At 57.3% G+C, this 15,000-nt stretch overlaps 1 protein-coding gene across 3 annotated transcripts in view; it reads right to left on the bottom strand.

Moving 5' to 3' along the window:
* Nucleotides 1-15,000, bottom strand: part of LOC140372455 (ubiquitin-associated protein 2-like) — a 31,909-nt gene that overhangs the window by 8,735 nt on the left and 8,174 nt on the right. Inside the window, exons 8-23 of one of the 3 annotated variants that reach the window (XM_072459553.1) lie at nt 14,273-14,310; nt 14,126-14,196; nt 13,841-14,051; nt 13,500-13,752; nt 11,430-11,626; nt 9,698-10,306; nt 9,596-9,623; nt 9,436-9,529; nt 8,658-8,691; nt 6,552-6,849; nt 6,236-6,321; nt 6,020-6,070; nt 4,754-4,835; nt 4,312-4,677; nt 1,270-1,356; nt 1,147-1,199 (exon numbers count right to left, since the gene is read on the bottom strand). In XM_072459553.1, the coding sequence (XP_072315654.1) occupies nt 1,147-1,199; nt 1,270-1,356; nt 4,312-4,677; nt 4,754-4,835; nt 6,020-6,070; nt 6,236-6,321; nt 6,552-6,849; nt 8,658-8,691; nt 9,436-9,529; nt 9,596-9,623; nt 9,698-10,306; nt 11,430-11,626; nt 13,500-13,752; nt 13,841-14,051; nt 14,126-14,196; nt 14,273-14,310 (2,558 nt within the window). The remainder of the gene's footprint in view (nt 1-1,146; nt 1,200-1,269; nt 1,357-4,311; nt 4,678-4,753; nt 4,836-6,019; nt 6,071-6,235; nt 6,322-6,551; nt 6,850-8,657; nt 8,692-9,435; nt 9,530-9,595; nt 9,624-9,697; nt 10,307-11,429; nt 11,627-13,499; nt 13,753-13,840; nt 14,052-14,125; nt 14,197-14,272; nt 14,311-15,000) is intronic. The other 2 variants (XM_072459554.1, XM_072459555.1) reach the window with 2 other exon arrangements.

Raw genomic sequence — 15,000 nt, 5'->3', positions numbered from 1 at the left:
TATAAGCGTGTATAAGCGTGTATAAGCCTGTATAAGCCTGTATAAGCCTGTATAAGCACGTCTAAGCGTGTATAAGCCTGTATAGGCCTGTATAAGCCTGTATAAGCCTGTATAAGCGTGTATAGGCGTGTATAAGCCTGTATAAGCCTGTATAAGCGTGTATAAGCGTGTATAGGCGTGTATAAGCCTGTATAAGCCTGTATAAGCCTGTATAAGCACGTCTAAGCGTGTATAAGCGTGTATAGGCCTGTATAAGCCTGTATAAGCCTGTATAAGCGTGTATAAGCCTGTATAAGCGTGTATAAGCTTGTATAAGTCTGTATAAGCCTGTATAAGCGTGTATAAGCTTGTATAAGCCTGTATAAGCCTGTATAAGCGTGTATAAGCCTGTATAAGCCTGTATAAGCGTGTATAAGCCTGTATAAGTCTGTATAAGCCTGTATAAGCGTGTATAAGCCTGTATAAGCGTGTATAAGCGTGTATAAGCCTGTATAAGTCTGTATAAGCGTGTATAAGTCTGTATAAGCCTGTATAAGCCTGTATAAGCGTGTATAAGCGTGTATAAGCGTGTATAAGCGTGTATAAGCCTGTATAAGCGTGTATAAGCGTGTATAAGCCTGTATAAGCGTGTATAAGCGTGTATAAGCGTGTATAGGCCTGTATAAGCCTGTATAAGCGTGTATAAGCGTGTATAAGCGTGTATAAGCCTGTATAAGCCTGTATAAGCACGTCTAAGCGTGTATAAGCGTGTATAGGCCTGTATAAGCCTGTATAAGCCTGTATAAGCGTGTATAAGCCTGTATAAGCCTGTATAAGCCTGTATAAGCGTGTATAAGCCTGTATAAGCCTGTATAAGCGTGTATAAGCGTGTATAGGCGTGTATAAGCGTGTATAAGCCTGTATAAGCCTGTATAAGCGTGTATAAGCGTGTATAAGCCTGTATAAGCCTGTATAAGCCTGTATAAGCACGTCTAAGCGTGTATAAGCGTGTATAGGCCTGTATAAGCGTGTATAAGCGTGTATAGGCCTGTATAAGCCTGTATAAGCCTGTATAAGCGTGTATAAGCGTGTATAGGCGTGTATAAGCCTGTATAAGCGTGTATAAGCGTGTATAAGCCTGTATAAGCACGTCTAAGCGTGTTGGACCTGAGGCTTGTTGTAGACGCTGATGTCGGCCGCTCCGTTATTACAGGACAGGCCTGAAAAAGAGGCGGGATTAGGTCGAGTTTGAGGCGGGGCATTAGAGCTGGTCGTGGGGCGGAGCCTGACCTTTGGGTCCAGAGGACTTCTGAGTCTGAGAGCCGTAGCCTTTCCCATAGTCGCCTGCAGAGGGCGCCGCGCTCAGCTCCTCATAACCTGGAACACAAAGAGGAGCAGAAGCTTTAGAGGGAGCAGCGGCTCTACTCTGAGCACCTCCCCCTATCTCTAAGGGACACGCCCCCGAGGGGAAACTCGAGCGCTTGTGCCATGGATCATTAAAGCTCATGACCAAAGGTGATGGAGGTGATGATGATGGGGGTGATGGAGGTGACGGGGGTGATGGAGGTGACGGGGGTGATGGAGGTGACGATGATGGGGGTGATGGAGGTGACGGGGGTGATGGAGGTGACGGGGGTGATGGAGGTGACGTGGGTGATGGAGGTGACGTGGGTGATGGAGGTGACGGGGTGGTGAAGGTGACGTGGGTGATGGGGGTGATGGAGGTGACGTGAGTGATGGAGGTGACGGGGGTGATGGAGGTGACGTGGGTGATGGAGGTGACGTGGGTGATGGAGGTGACAGGGGTGATGATGGGGGTGACGGGGGTGATGGAGGTGACAGGGGTGATGGAGGTGACAGGGGTGATGGGGGTGATGGGGGTGATGGAGGTGACGGGGGTGATGGAGGTGACGTGAGTGATGGAGGTGACGGGGGTGATGGAGGTGACGTGGGTGATGGAGGTGACGTGGGTGATGGAGGTGACGGGGGTGATGGGGGTGATGGAGGTGACAGGGGTGATGGAGGTGACGGGGGTGATGGAGGTGACGGGGGTGATGGAGGTGACGTGAGTGATGGAGGTGACGGGGCTGATGGAGGTGACGTGGGTGATGGAGGTGACGTGGGTGATGGAGGTGACGGGGGTGATGGAGGTGACGGGGGTGATGGAGGTGACGGGGGTGATGGAGGTGATGGAGGTGACGATGATGGGGGTGATGGAGGTGACGGGGGTGATGGAGGTGACGGGGGTGATGGAGGTGATGGAGGTGACGGGGGTGATGGAGGTGACGTGGGTGATGGAGGTGACGTGGGTGATGGAGGTGACGGGGGTGATGGAGGTGACGGGGGTGATGGAGGTGACAGGGGTGATGATGGGGGTGATGGAGGTGACAGGGGTGATGGAGGTGACAGGGGTGATGGAGGTGACGGGGGTGATGGGGGTGATGGAGGTGACGGGGGTGATGGAGGTGACGTGAGTGATGGAGGTGACGGGGGTGATGGAGGTGACGTGGGTGATGGAGGTGACGTGGGTGATGGAGGTGACGGGGGTGATGGGGGTGATGGAGGTGACAGGGGTGATGGAGGTGACGGGGGTGATGGAGGTGACGGGGGTGATGGAGGTGACGTGAGTGATGGAGGTGACGGGGCTGATGGAGGTGACGTGGGTGATGGAGGTGACGTGGGTGATGGAGGTGACAGGGGTGATGGAGGTGATGATGGGGGTGATGGAGGTGACGGGGGTGATGGAGGTGACGGGGGTGATGGAGGTGATGGAGGTGACGATGATGGGGGTGATGGAGGTGACGGGGGTGATGGAGGTGACGGGGGTGATGGAGGTGACGGGGGTGATGGAGGTGATGGAGGTGACGATGATGGGGGTGATGGAGGTGACGGGGGTGATGGAGGTGACGGGGGTGATGGAGGTGACGTGGGTGATGGAGGTGACGTGGGTGATGGAGGTGACGGGGTGGTGGAGGTGACGTGGGTGATGGGGGTGATGGAGGTGACGTGAGTGATGGAGGTGACGGGGGTGATGGAGGTGACGTGGGTGATGGAGGTGACGGGGGTGATGGAGGTGACGGGGGTGATGGAGGTGACGGGGGTGATGGAGGTGACAGGGGTGGTGATGGAGGTGACGGGGGTGATGGAGGTGACGGGGGTGATGGAGGTGACGTGAGTGATGGAGGTGACGGGGCTGATGGAGGTGACGTGGGTGATGGAGGTGACGTGGGTGATGGAGGTGACGGGGGTGATGGAGGTGACGGGGGTGATGGAGGTGACAGGGGTGATGGAGGTGATGATGGGGGTGATGGAGGTGATGATGGGGGTGATGGAGGTGACGGGGGTGATGGAGGTGACGGGGGTGATGGAGGTGACGGGGGTGATGGAGGTGACGGGGGTGATGGAGGTGACAGGGGTGGTGATGGAGGTGACGGGGGTGATGGAGGTGACAGGGGTGATGGAGGTGACGGGGGTGATGGGGGTGATGGAGGTGACGGGGGTGATGGAGGTGACGTGAGTGATGGAGGTGACGGGGGTGATGGAGGTGACGGGGGTGACGGAGGTGACGTGGGTGATGGAGGTGACGGGGGTGATGGAGGTGACGGGGGTGATGGAGGTGACAGGGGTGATGGAGGTGACGGGGGTGATGGGGGTGATGGAGGTGACGGGGGTGATGGAGGTGACGTGAGTGATGGAGGTGACGGGGCTGATGGAGGTGACGTGGGTGATGGAGGTGACGGGGGTGATGGAGGTGACGGGGGTGATGGAGGTGACAGGGGTGATGGAGGTGATGGAGGTGACGGGGGTGATGGAGGTGACAGGGGTGATGGAGGTGACAGGGGTGATAGGGGTGACAGAGGTGATGGGGTGAAGGGGGTGATGGAGGTGACGGGGTGATGGAGGTGACGGGGTGATGGAGGTGACGGGGGTGACGGAAGTGACGGGGTGATGGAGGTGACGGGGTGATGGAGGTGACGGGGGTGATGGAGGTGACGGGGATGATGGTGACCGCGGTGATGGAGGTGACGGGGTTGATGGGGGTGACGGGGTTGATGGAGGTGACGGGGGTGACGGAGTTGATGGAGGTGACGGGGGTGATGGAGGTGACGGGGGTGATGGAGGTGAGGGCGGTGACGGAGGTGACGGGGTTGGAGGTGACGGGGGTGATGGAGGTGACGGGGTTGATGGGGTGATGGAGGTGACGGGGGTGACGGGGCTGAAGCCGTGTGAGGAACCTCTGGGAAACAGATACTAAAGACACAGTTCCTTGAGCACCTGCTCAGAACCTTCTGGAAGACTCTGAGCATGTTTAGGTCAATGGGACGCACTGACCGGAGCTGAAGTGGTGCTGGTAGGCGCTCTGCTGCTGCTGGCTCAGGGGTGGAAAGGTGTTAGAGGGAGCACTCAGAGCACCCACTCCCAGCCCCAGGTTCTGCTTAGCGCCCCCTGGAGGCACGAACACAGCAGACGGGTACTGGAAGGCGGCGTTGGGAGGAACCTGGGGGAAATAGGGCAGGCCAGAGTAACTGTAGCCTGCAGGGAGGAAGGGCTGCTGCGGGGCTCCCTGAGGTGCTCCATGGGGGGCTCCCTGAGGTGCTCCCTGTGAAGTGCTCTGGCTCTGAGGCTGTGCTGCCGCTGGCACACTGGTAGGTGGCGCCAGAGAAGAGGAGTCGCTCCGGCTAAACTTACTCACCTCACCTGAAACAAACGTTTAGCCGTTATCACTTCTGTCACACTCTCATCATTCAGCAGGTCGTCAAGGGAGACGTTTCACCGGAGTACGAGGCGTGGCTGCTCAGTCCGTCTCTCAGAGCTGCGTTTGGAAACGACAGTCCGTAATAATCCTGCAACGAAGGCTGAAGAGAAGACAGACATCAGACATATGCTGCTGTGAGAAGAAACCACCAAAGATCAGGGTCACAGGAGGGGGAGAGGCAGGTACAGGAGGGGGAGAGGCAGGGAGAGGCAGGTACAGGAGGGGGAGAGGCAGGTACAGGAGGGGGAGGGGCAGGTACAGGAGGGGGAGGGGCAGGTACAGGAGGGGGAGAGGCAGGTACAGGAGGGGGAGGGGCAGGTACAGGAGGGGGAGAGGCAGGTACAGGAGGGGCAGGTACAGGAGGGGGAGAGGCAGGTACAGGAGGGGGAGAGGCAGGTACAGGAGGGGGAGGGGCGGGTACAGGAGGGGGAGAGGCAGGTACAGGAGGGGGAGGGGCAGGTACAGGAGGGGGAGAGGCAGGTACAGGAGGGGGAGGGGCAGGTACAGGAGGTACAGGAGGGGGAGGGGCAGGTACAGGAAGGGGAGGGGCAGGTACAGGAGGGGCAGGTACAGGAGGGGGAGGGGCAAGTACAGGAGGGGGAGGGGCAGGAACGGGAGGGGGAGGGGCAGGTACAGGAGGGGGAGGGGCGGGTACAGGAGGGGGAGGGGCGGGTACAGGAGGGGGAGGGGCGGGTACAGGAGGGGGAGAGGCAGGTACAGGAGGGGGAGAGGCAGGTACAGGAGGGGGAGGGGCAGGTACAGGAGGGGGAGGGGCAGGTACAGGAGGGGGAGGGGCAGGTACAGGAGGGGGAGGGGCAGGTACGGGAGGGGGAGGGGCAGGTACAGGAGGGGGAGGGGCAGGTACAGGAGGGGCAGGTACGGGAGGGGGAGGGGCAGGTACAGGAGGGGGAGGGGCAGGTACAGGAGGGGGAGGGGCAGGTACAGGAGGGGGAGGGGCAGGTATGGGAGGGGGAGGGGCAGGTACAGGAGGGGGAGGGGCAGGTACAGGAGGGGCAGGTACGGGAGGGGGAGGGGCAGGTACAGGAGGGGGAGGGGCAGGTACAGGAGGGGGAGGGGCAGGTACAGGAGGGGGAGGGGCGGGTACAGGAGGGGCAGGTACGGGAGGGGGAGGGGCAGGTACAGGAGGGGCAGGTACAGGAGGGGAGGAGCAGGTACGAAAGGGGGAGGGGCAGGTACAGGAGGGGAGGGGCAGGTACAGGAGGGGGAGGGGCAGGTACAGGAGGGGGAGGGGCACGTGTGTTATTGGTGCAGAGGAGGACGTACCATGGGGAGTCTGGACTGAAGCATCTGGACGTCTTCGTAGCCAAACATCTGCTGAGGGACAGAAAAGTTTATCAAGACTAAAGCCTGAAGACTTCTCCTGCTCTGATTGGTCCCTTTACACACCCTGGTCCTGCCCCGCCCCTGCCCCGCCCCGGTCCTGGGCCAGGCCCCGCCCCGGTCCCACCCAACTGCGCCCGAACAGTTGGTGGTACTCACAGGATACGCCGGCAGCATTCCTGGACCCATCACATACTGGTTCTGCAGCAGAGGAGCGCCCCCTGGAGGCAGGGTCGGAGCTTTGCCTGAAACGAACCGCAGCTGTCACTCAGTTCAGACCTTGTCCAGACTCTGTCACTCAGACCCTGTCACTCAGACCCTGTCACTCAGACCCTGTCACTCAGACCCTGTCACTCAGTTCAGGTCACGTCAGTTGCATTTAAAATATTTGACTGAAATATTTGTATGTTTGGAGAGTTTGTCATCCGTTACAACAACATTTTGAAGGCGGAGCTAATGGAGATCCATGACTCACCTGTGTGGGCGGAGAGCAGCGTCCTGAGGGCGGCGGCTCCGTTGGCGATCGGCCCCAGAGAGCTGCTGTTCTGGTGCAGCGTTGAGGCGGAGCTGCTGGCGTGGGCCTGGAGGGCGGGGCTCGAGCCGAGGGGGAGGAGTCCGGAGGTCGACGAGCTGTGGGCGGGGCAGGGCGGGGTGCTCAGGGTGCTACTGCTGAGAGCGGAGCAGTGCAGGCACGAGGACAGAGGCTGAGCTGAGGCGAAGGAGCCAGAGGAGGGCGCTACAGAGCTCAAACTGCCGCTGTCTGCACTGGTGAACTGCAGAGACACATGTGAGCATGCTAACTGTGAGCATGCTAGCTGTGAGCATGCTAACTGTGAGCATGCTAGCTGTGAGCATGCTAGCTGCGGCTGCTAACTGTTCAGAGTGATCCAAACACATACATAAAGGGTTAGCACTAGCTCATAGACGAATCTGGATGGAATCCCGGAGTCCAATATGGCGGCCCAAATCACTTGCCGTTAGAGACACGGCTTGGGCTGCAGGAAATCATGGGTTTGACTCCCACACGGAGCCAAATATAATTTGAGGTTTAAATGTATAGAATGCAGTCTGGTTTGTTTTGGGATGTTAGCTACACTGATACAGAGCCACGGCATAAACTAGTTTTAACCAGACGAAGTAAACCTAACTTTCCTCAGTTATAATGGCTGGATCAGATGAACAGGTGAGCAAACATTTACATTTTTCCCCTCGTCTCTTAAAGGTTGAATGGACGATTTTTTTGGACCAAATCTGAGTCTTATTTCCTCGTGGCGTGGACGGCCAATTAGTCCTGCCACTTATCAATCATAAAACGCACCTACCGCTCACCTGCAGCCGCGTGCGGCTCGTCCCCCGAGAGCAGCACGGTTCCGCGTGTCTAAGCGCATTGATCTATCATAATATAGTTTCCCTCAGTGTACGGGACAAAATTAACACGGAGAAAGACAGTTCGAGCTGACTCTGAAGAGAGGGAAATCTACGGGAGACGAGAGATCCGTCGCGCTGATAAACAAACGCACGTGTGTGTTGTATCAGTCCACACGGGGGAGTGGCATGTGCACGGGGGAGTGGCATGTGCACGGGGGAGTGGCATGAGCACGGGGGAGTGGCATGTGCACGGGGGAGTGGCATGTGCACGGGGGAGTGGCATGAGCACGGGGGAGTGGCATGTGCACGCGGGAGTGGCATGTGCACGGGGGAGTGGCATGAGCACGGGGGAGTGGCATGTGCACGGGGGAGTGGCATGTGCACGGGGGAGTGGCATGAGCACGGGGGAGTGGCATGAGCACGGGGGAGTGGCATGTGCACGGGGGAGTGGCATGAGCACGGGGGAGTGGCATGAGCACGGGGGAGTGGCATGAGCACGGGGGAGTGGCATGTGCACGGGGGAGTGGCATGTGCAAGGGGGAGTGGCATGAGCACGGGGGAGTGGCATGTGCACGGGGGAGTGGCATGTGCACGGGGGAGTGGCATGAGCACGGGGGAGTGGCATGTGCACGGGGGAGTGGCATGAGCACGGGGGAGTGGCATGAGCACGGGGGAGTGGCATGTGCACGGGGGAGTGGCATGAGCACGGGGGAGTGGCATGTGCACGGGGGAGTGGCATGAGCACGGGGGAGTGGCATGAGCACGGGGGAGTGGCATGAGCACGGGGGAGTGGCATGTGCACGGGGGAGTGGCATGTGCACTTCTGCATGTGTTCTCAAATCGCCGAAAAATCGTCCATTGCGCCTTTAACTACTACAGGTTTAGGGTTAACCCAGACCCAAGAGAACATTATTCCCTGAGCTGTAACAGCGGGACCGGTCTTGATCGCCGCCATCTTGGATTTAGTAACTTTGGGTTAGGGTCCGATTCCCTATATGATCTAGTGCTAACCATTCATAAAGAGCAATAAAAACTAGATCATGTGCAATGGCTGAAGCAGGCTTTTAGATAGAGGGCCGTCTTCCTGTATTTTGTGTGGCCAAATACCAGGTATAATACGGCGTGATACGCCGCTCGGAGTGTGATTAGGCACGGGCGCGAGGCCAAGAGTATAGAAAGTCAATATGATACGAGAGGCGTGCGGGAAACTTACTGCGTGTGAGCTGGATCCGAGCGCAGACGAGAGACTGAGGAGACAGAGGACATGTTTAAGACGAGAAGGTCCTCCTGCTGGTGTGAAATGGTACTACAAACATAAAATACACTGCGTTTTACCGTCTCCGAACATATGAAATACGTCATGTGACTCAAACATGGCATCAGGGGAAACGCCCCCAAACTGACCCAAAGAGTTTACCTGGAGGTGGGCGGAGCCGGGGTGGAGCGTTTACCTGGAGGCGGGGCGTTTACCTGGAGGCGAGGCGTTTACCTGGAGGCGGGGCGTTTACCTGGAGGTGGAGCGTTTACCTGGAGGCAGAGAGTTTACCTGCCTGGAGGCGGGGCGTTTATCTGGAGGCAGAGAGTTTACCTGCCTGGAGGCGGGGCGTTTATCTGGAGGCGGGGTTTTTACCTGGAGGCGGAGAGTTTACCTGAAGGCGGAGCATTTACCTGGAGGCGGAGCGTTTAACTGGAGGCGTAGCGTTTAGCTGAGGGTGTGGCGTTTACCTGGAGGCGTGGTGTTTACCTGGAGGCGTGGCGTTTACCTGGAGGCGTGGTGTTTACCTGGAGGCGTGGCGTTTACCTGGAGGCGTGGTGTTTACCTGGAGGCGTGGCGTTTACCTGGAGGCGTGGTGTTTACCTGGAGGCGTGGCGTTTACCTGGAGGCGTGGTGTTTACCTGGAGGCGTGGCGTTTACCTGGAGGCATGGTGTTTACCTGGAGGCGTGGCGTTTACCTGGAGGCGTGGCATTTACCTGGAGGCGGGGCGTTTACCTGGAGGTGGGCGGAGCTGGGGTGTGGCACACAGACGGCGAGAAGACGCTCAGAGACAGAGACTCTGGTTTTTGAGACGACGATGAAGACGAGGCTGAAACACAAACAGGAGTGAAGGCGGAGTTCACGCGTTCAAACGGAGAAGGTGGGAGGAGCTTACGGTCCAGAGCTGCGGAGGGGCGTCCGTTCTGAAGAGGAACCACAGAACATCAGAGTTCATTCAAGATTCCAAAAAGTGTTAAATATTAGTGCTGATCCTCACCTCCAGCGACACAGAGGGCTCCGCCTGCGTGAAGCTAAAGCCGCCTCCCACTGAGAAGGAGGGGAGGAGGTTGAGAGGAGAGGGGGCGGGGTTTGCAGGTGGGCGAGTGGAGTACACAGCAGGGGGCGCCGTGGAGTGGTTAGCAGGGGGCGCCGTGGAGTGGACAGCAGGGGGCGCCGTGGAGTGGACAGCAGGGGGCGCCGTGGAGTGGACAGCAGGGGGCGCCGTGGAGTGGACAGCAGGGGGCGCTGTGGAGTGGACAGCAGGGGGCGCCGTGGAGTGGACAGCAGGGGGCGCCGTGGAGTAAACAGCAGGGGGCGCCGTGGAGTGGACAGCAGGGGGCGCCGTGGAGTGGACAGCAGGGGGCGCCGTGGAGTGGACAGCAGGGGGCGCCGTGGAGTAAACAGCAGGGGGCGCCGTGGAGTGGACAGCAGGGGGCGCCGTGGAGTGGACAGCAGGGGGCGCCGTGGAGTGGACAGACGAGGACCCTGAGCTCACTGACCCCAGATCAGAAACAACCGACTCCGAACCAAAGTCCAAAGCTCCGAACTGAAGGTTTAAGCCCAGAATGTCAGAAGAAGCCGGCATTTCCACGGCCGACGACGGGATCTGAAGACGAGACCCGGGTTTAACAGACACACGGGAAAAGCACAGGAAAAAATGTGGATCCTTAAAGGTGCCATAACATGCTTTTTTTCACGTTTCGTAATCTATCCTAAGTGTATAATTGATAATAATAAGGGTTGTGCAACACCCTTAACATAATAGTTCAGAAATATCACCCAGACCTTGGACCCCCTCACCAACCCGGAAATGCAAACGGCTTGGTTTGATATTCGCCCCCACCCTTGTGAAGAGCGACCTGGCTCCCCCGCCCAACCCGTGACGTAGTCTCAGAGCGCGTGTGTGCCCCGCCCACCCGTGACGTAGTCTCAGAGCGCGTGTGTGCCCCGCCCACCCGTGACGTAGTCTCAGAGCGTGTGTGTGCCCCGCCCAACCCGTGACGTAGTCTCAGAGCGTGTGTGTGCCCCGCCCACCCGTGACGTAGTCTCAGAGCGTGTGTGTGCCCCGCCCACCCGTGACGTAGTCTCAGAGCGCGTGTGTGCCCCGCCCACCCGTGACGTAGTCTCAGAGCGCGTGTGTGCCCCGCCCAACCCGTGACGTAGTCTCAGAGCGTGTGTGCCCCGCCCAACCCATGACGTAGTGTGTCCCCCACAGCTGTTAGCTCCGCGATGCGCAGCTCCGCGCCAGTCTTATGTCCATCGCGCTCTTATTTCCTGTTTTTTCGGTATCGGACAGAACTTCTCTCCGTTTATTGTCCCGGTTGCTGCATCAACTGCCACATAAACCTTCACCATTGTGATAATAGTAAAGAGTGCGATGTCATTAATGAAGTTTTGGGCCTCTTTGAGCCGTGTTTCCTCGTAAATCGAAGCAGGAAAACTCCGGGCTTGTAGGGAGACACGAGCAGCGCGGAGCCGGGGGGAGGGGGGCTGGAGGCGGCAGGCGGGAGGGGGAGGCGGGTGGAGAGGGGGGAAGGGGAGGGTGAGGGGTGATTGGAGATTGGAGGAAAGGAGATAGTCTGTACTAAAGCTAAACACTGCGGGACTCAATCAAAAAAAAAACTCTGGACATAAATGAAGCACAAATAACAATGTAAGAAGGTTAAAAGCTCTGAAAAGTCCATTTTGCATGTTATGGGACCTTTAAAGGGCTGATCCGGAGCTCTTACTTTGGGTGGCGTGCGTCGCTTCAGAGCTCGGAGCTGTGTCCTGTTTTGAGGTGCGGTGCCCTGAGCGTCGGGTCCTGCAGGTGGCGCTGTGTTCTGTGTCTGCACCCGCCCACACAGGCCAGCAGAGGGCGCAGGCACCCGCCCACACAGGCCAGCAGAGGGCGCAGGAGGCACAAACTCACCTTGAGAGGACAAACCTTTCAAATGAGAAGTCAAAGAAATGAGGCAAAACTGTTCCTGTTCACGCTAGCTTTAGCCACACCCCTCACACACACACACACTAGCTTTAGCCACACCCCTCACACACACACTAGCTTTAGCCACACCCCTCACACACACACACTAGCTTTAGCCACACCCCTCACACACACACACACTAGCTTTAGCCACACCCCTCACACACACACACACTAGCTTTAGCCACACCCCTCACACACACACACTAGCTTTAGCCACACCCCTCACACACACACACTAGCTTTAGCCACACCCCTCACACACACACACTAGCTTTAGCCACACCCCTCACACACACACACTAGCTTTAGCCACACCCCTCACACACACACACACTAGCTTTAGCCACACCCCTCACACACACACACTAGCTTTAGCCACACCCCTCACACACACACACTAGCTTTAGCCACACCCCTCACACACACACACTAGCTTTAGCCACGCCCCTCACACACACACACTAGCTTTAGCCACGCCCCTCACACACACCAGCTTTAGCCACGCCCCTCACACACACTAGCTTTAGCCACGCCCCTCACACACACTAGCTTTAGCCACGCCCCTCACACACACTAGCTTTAGCCACGCCCCTCACACACACCAGCTTTAGCCACGCCCCTCACACACACCAGCTTTAGCCACGCCCCTCACACACACCAGCTTTAGCCACGCCCCTCACACACACCAGCTTTAGCCACACCCCTCACACACCAGCTTTAGCCACGCCCCTCAAACACACCAGCTTTAGCCATGCCCCTCACACACACCAGCTTTAGCCACGCCCCTCACACACACCAGTTTTAGCCACGCCCCTCACACACACCAGCTTTAGTCACGCCCCTCACACACACCAGCTTTAGCCACGCCCCTCACACACACCAGCTTTAGCCACGCCCCTCACACACACCAGCTTTAGCCACGCCCCTCACACACACCAGTTTTAGCCACACCCCTCACACACACCAGCTTTAGCCACACCCCTCACACACACCAGCTTTAGCCACACCCCTCACACACCAGTTTTAGCCACGCCCCTCACACACACCAGCTTTAGCCACACCCCTCACATACACCAGCTTTAGCCACACCCCTCACATACACCAGCTTTAGCCACGCCCCTCACACACACCAGCTTTAGCCACGCCCCTCACACACACCAGCTTTAGCCACACCCCTCACATACACCAGCTTTAGCCACACCCCTCACATACACCAGCTTTAGCCACGCCCCTCACACACACCAGTTTTAGCCACGCCCCTCACACACACCAGCTTTAGCCACACCCCTCACACACACCAGCTTTAGCCACACCCCTCACACACACCAGCTTTAGCCACACCCCTCACACACACCAGCTTTAGCCACGCCCCTCACACACACCAGCTTTAGCCATACCCCTCACATACACCAGCTTTAGCCACGCCCCTCACACACACCAGCTTTAGCCACACCCCTCACACACACCAGCTTTAGCCATACCCCTCACACACACCAGTTTTAGCCACGCCCCTCACACACACCAGTTTTAGCCACGCCCCTCACACACACCAGCTTTAGTCACACCCCTCACACACACTGGAATGACTAAACATCTTTTTGTGACTTGCTCAGATCGACTTCAGGAGTAAAAAGTGTCAGATTTATGAAGGAAAGATGATTTCAGTTTGTGACGTCAGAGTCTCAGTAGGCGGAGCAGAGTCTCAGGAGGCGGAGCAGAGTCTCAGGAGGCGGAGCAGAGTCTCAGGAGGCGGAGCAGAGTCTCAGGAGGCGGAGCAGAGTCTCAGGAGGCGGAGTAGAAACACAGACAGATTTTGCATTTTGAAACTCACGGTTGAAAGGTGACGAGAGGACGCTGCAGTTTGACTTCATGTCCCAGGACGAGGGGGGCAGAGAAGAGCCTTCTCCCTGGGTCTGAGGCCCGCTGGAGCCCCTCATCTGACCGGGGCCGGTGGCCAGCATCGGGGCCGAGGGGAGCTGACCCAGGCCTGGACCTTTGAGCTGCTCCAGGATCTGAGCTCCAGCACTGGACTGGAGTCTTTTAGATCCGAGCAGGTCTCCAAAGCCAGAGCCCAAGACCGACGACTGAGAGAGGAACGAGAAGACTTTAGACCCGGTTTAGACCCGGTTTAGACCCGGTTTAGTCACGGTTTAGTCACGGTTTAGTCCTTACCAGAGCAGCGTGTGCGTAGCTGGTTCTTCCAGGGTGAGTGAGGGGCTGGACCTGGGTGTGGTCAGTTTGAGGCTCAGTTTGGTGGTTCTGGAGGTTCTGGTGGTTCTGGCCCAGACGCGGGAAGTTCTGGTGGAGCGAGTTTGTGACGACTAAACTCTGAGAGGAGGAGGTGGAGGTGGAGGTGGAGGTGGAGGAAGGGTCAGGGTCCAGACTGATGAGGAGAGAGAAGAGAACAGCATAAACACAGAACAATCCCGGTGAGAGAGCTGGAGGTGAGAGTCTGACCAGTCTGAAGTCTGGAGCAGGTTCTCAGACGGAGCAGAAGAAGACGAGCTCCAAACGTTGGTCTCCGGCGGCTGCAAGAGAACGGCAGTTTGAGAACCATCATGAGCTGAAGCTGCAGCTCATGATGGTTCTGAGGACGTGACATACTCTGACGCTCCAGCCGTTCAGCGCCGTCCTCCAGGCGCCTGAAACACCAGGAAGAACACCATGTGACACACCAGGAAGAACACCATGTGACACACCAGGAAGCACACCATCTGACTCACCAAGAACACCATGTGACACACCAGGAAGCACACCATCTGACTCACCAAGAACACCATGTGACACACCAGGAAGCACACCATCTGACTCACCAAGAACACCATGTGACACAACAAGAACACGTGACACACCAAGAAGAACACCATCTGACACACCAGGAAGAACATCATCTGACACACCAGGAAGAACATCATCTGACACATCAGGAAGAACACCATCTGACACACCAAGAACACCATGACACACCAAGAACACCATCTGACACACCATCTGAAACACTAGGAAGAACACCATCTGACACACGTAGAACACCATGTGACACACCAGGAAGAACACCATGTGACACATCAAGAAGAACACCATGTGACACACCAAGAAGAATACCATCTGACACACGCCATTGACTCAGAAGATCACTAGAATCTCTTGGATCATCTGGGCGCTTTCGAGCCTAAAAAGTGGTTTTCAGATTTCCTCACTAACAGAGCTCAAGCTGTTTCTGCTGAATGTTCTTATATTGATAAAGGAGTTCCTCAAGGCTCTGTCCTTGGACCACTGTTATTTACAATTAACACACACTCAGTTGGCCACAATCTAAAACACAGTAGTAT

This window comes from Eucyclogobius newberryi, unplaced genomic scaffold (assembly GCF_026437365.1).
Source record: "Eucyclogobius newberryi isolate DKJ021-1_F unplaced genomic scaffold, fEucNew1.0.hap1 SCAF_23, whole genome shotgun sequence".
Taxonomy (NCBI): domain Eukaryota; kingdom Metazoa; phylum Chordata; class Actinopteri; order Gobiiformes; family Gobiidae; genus Eucyclogobius; species Eucyclogobius newberryi.
Note: the sequence above shows the minus strand (reverse complement) of the source record. Positions and strands in the feature narration are given on the sequence as shown.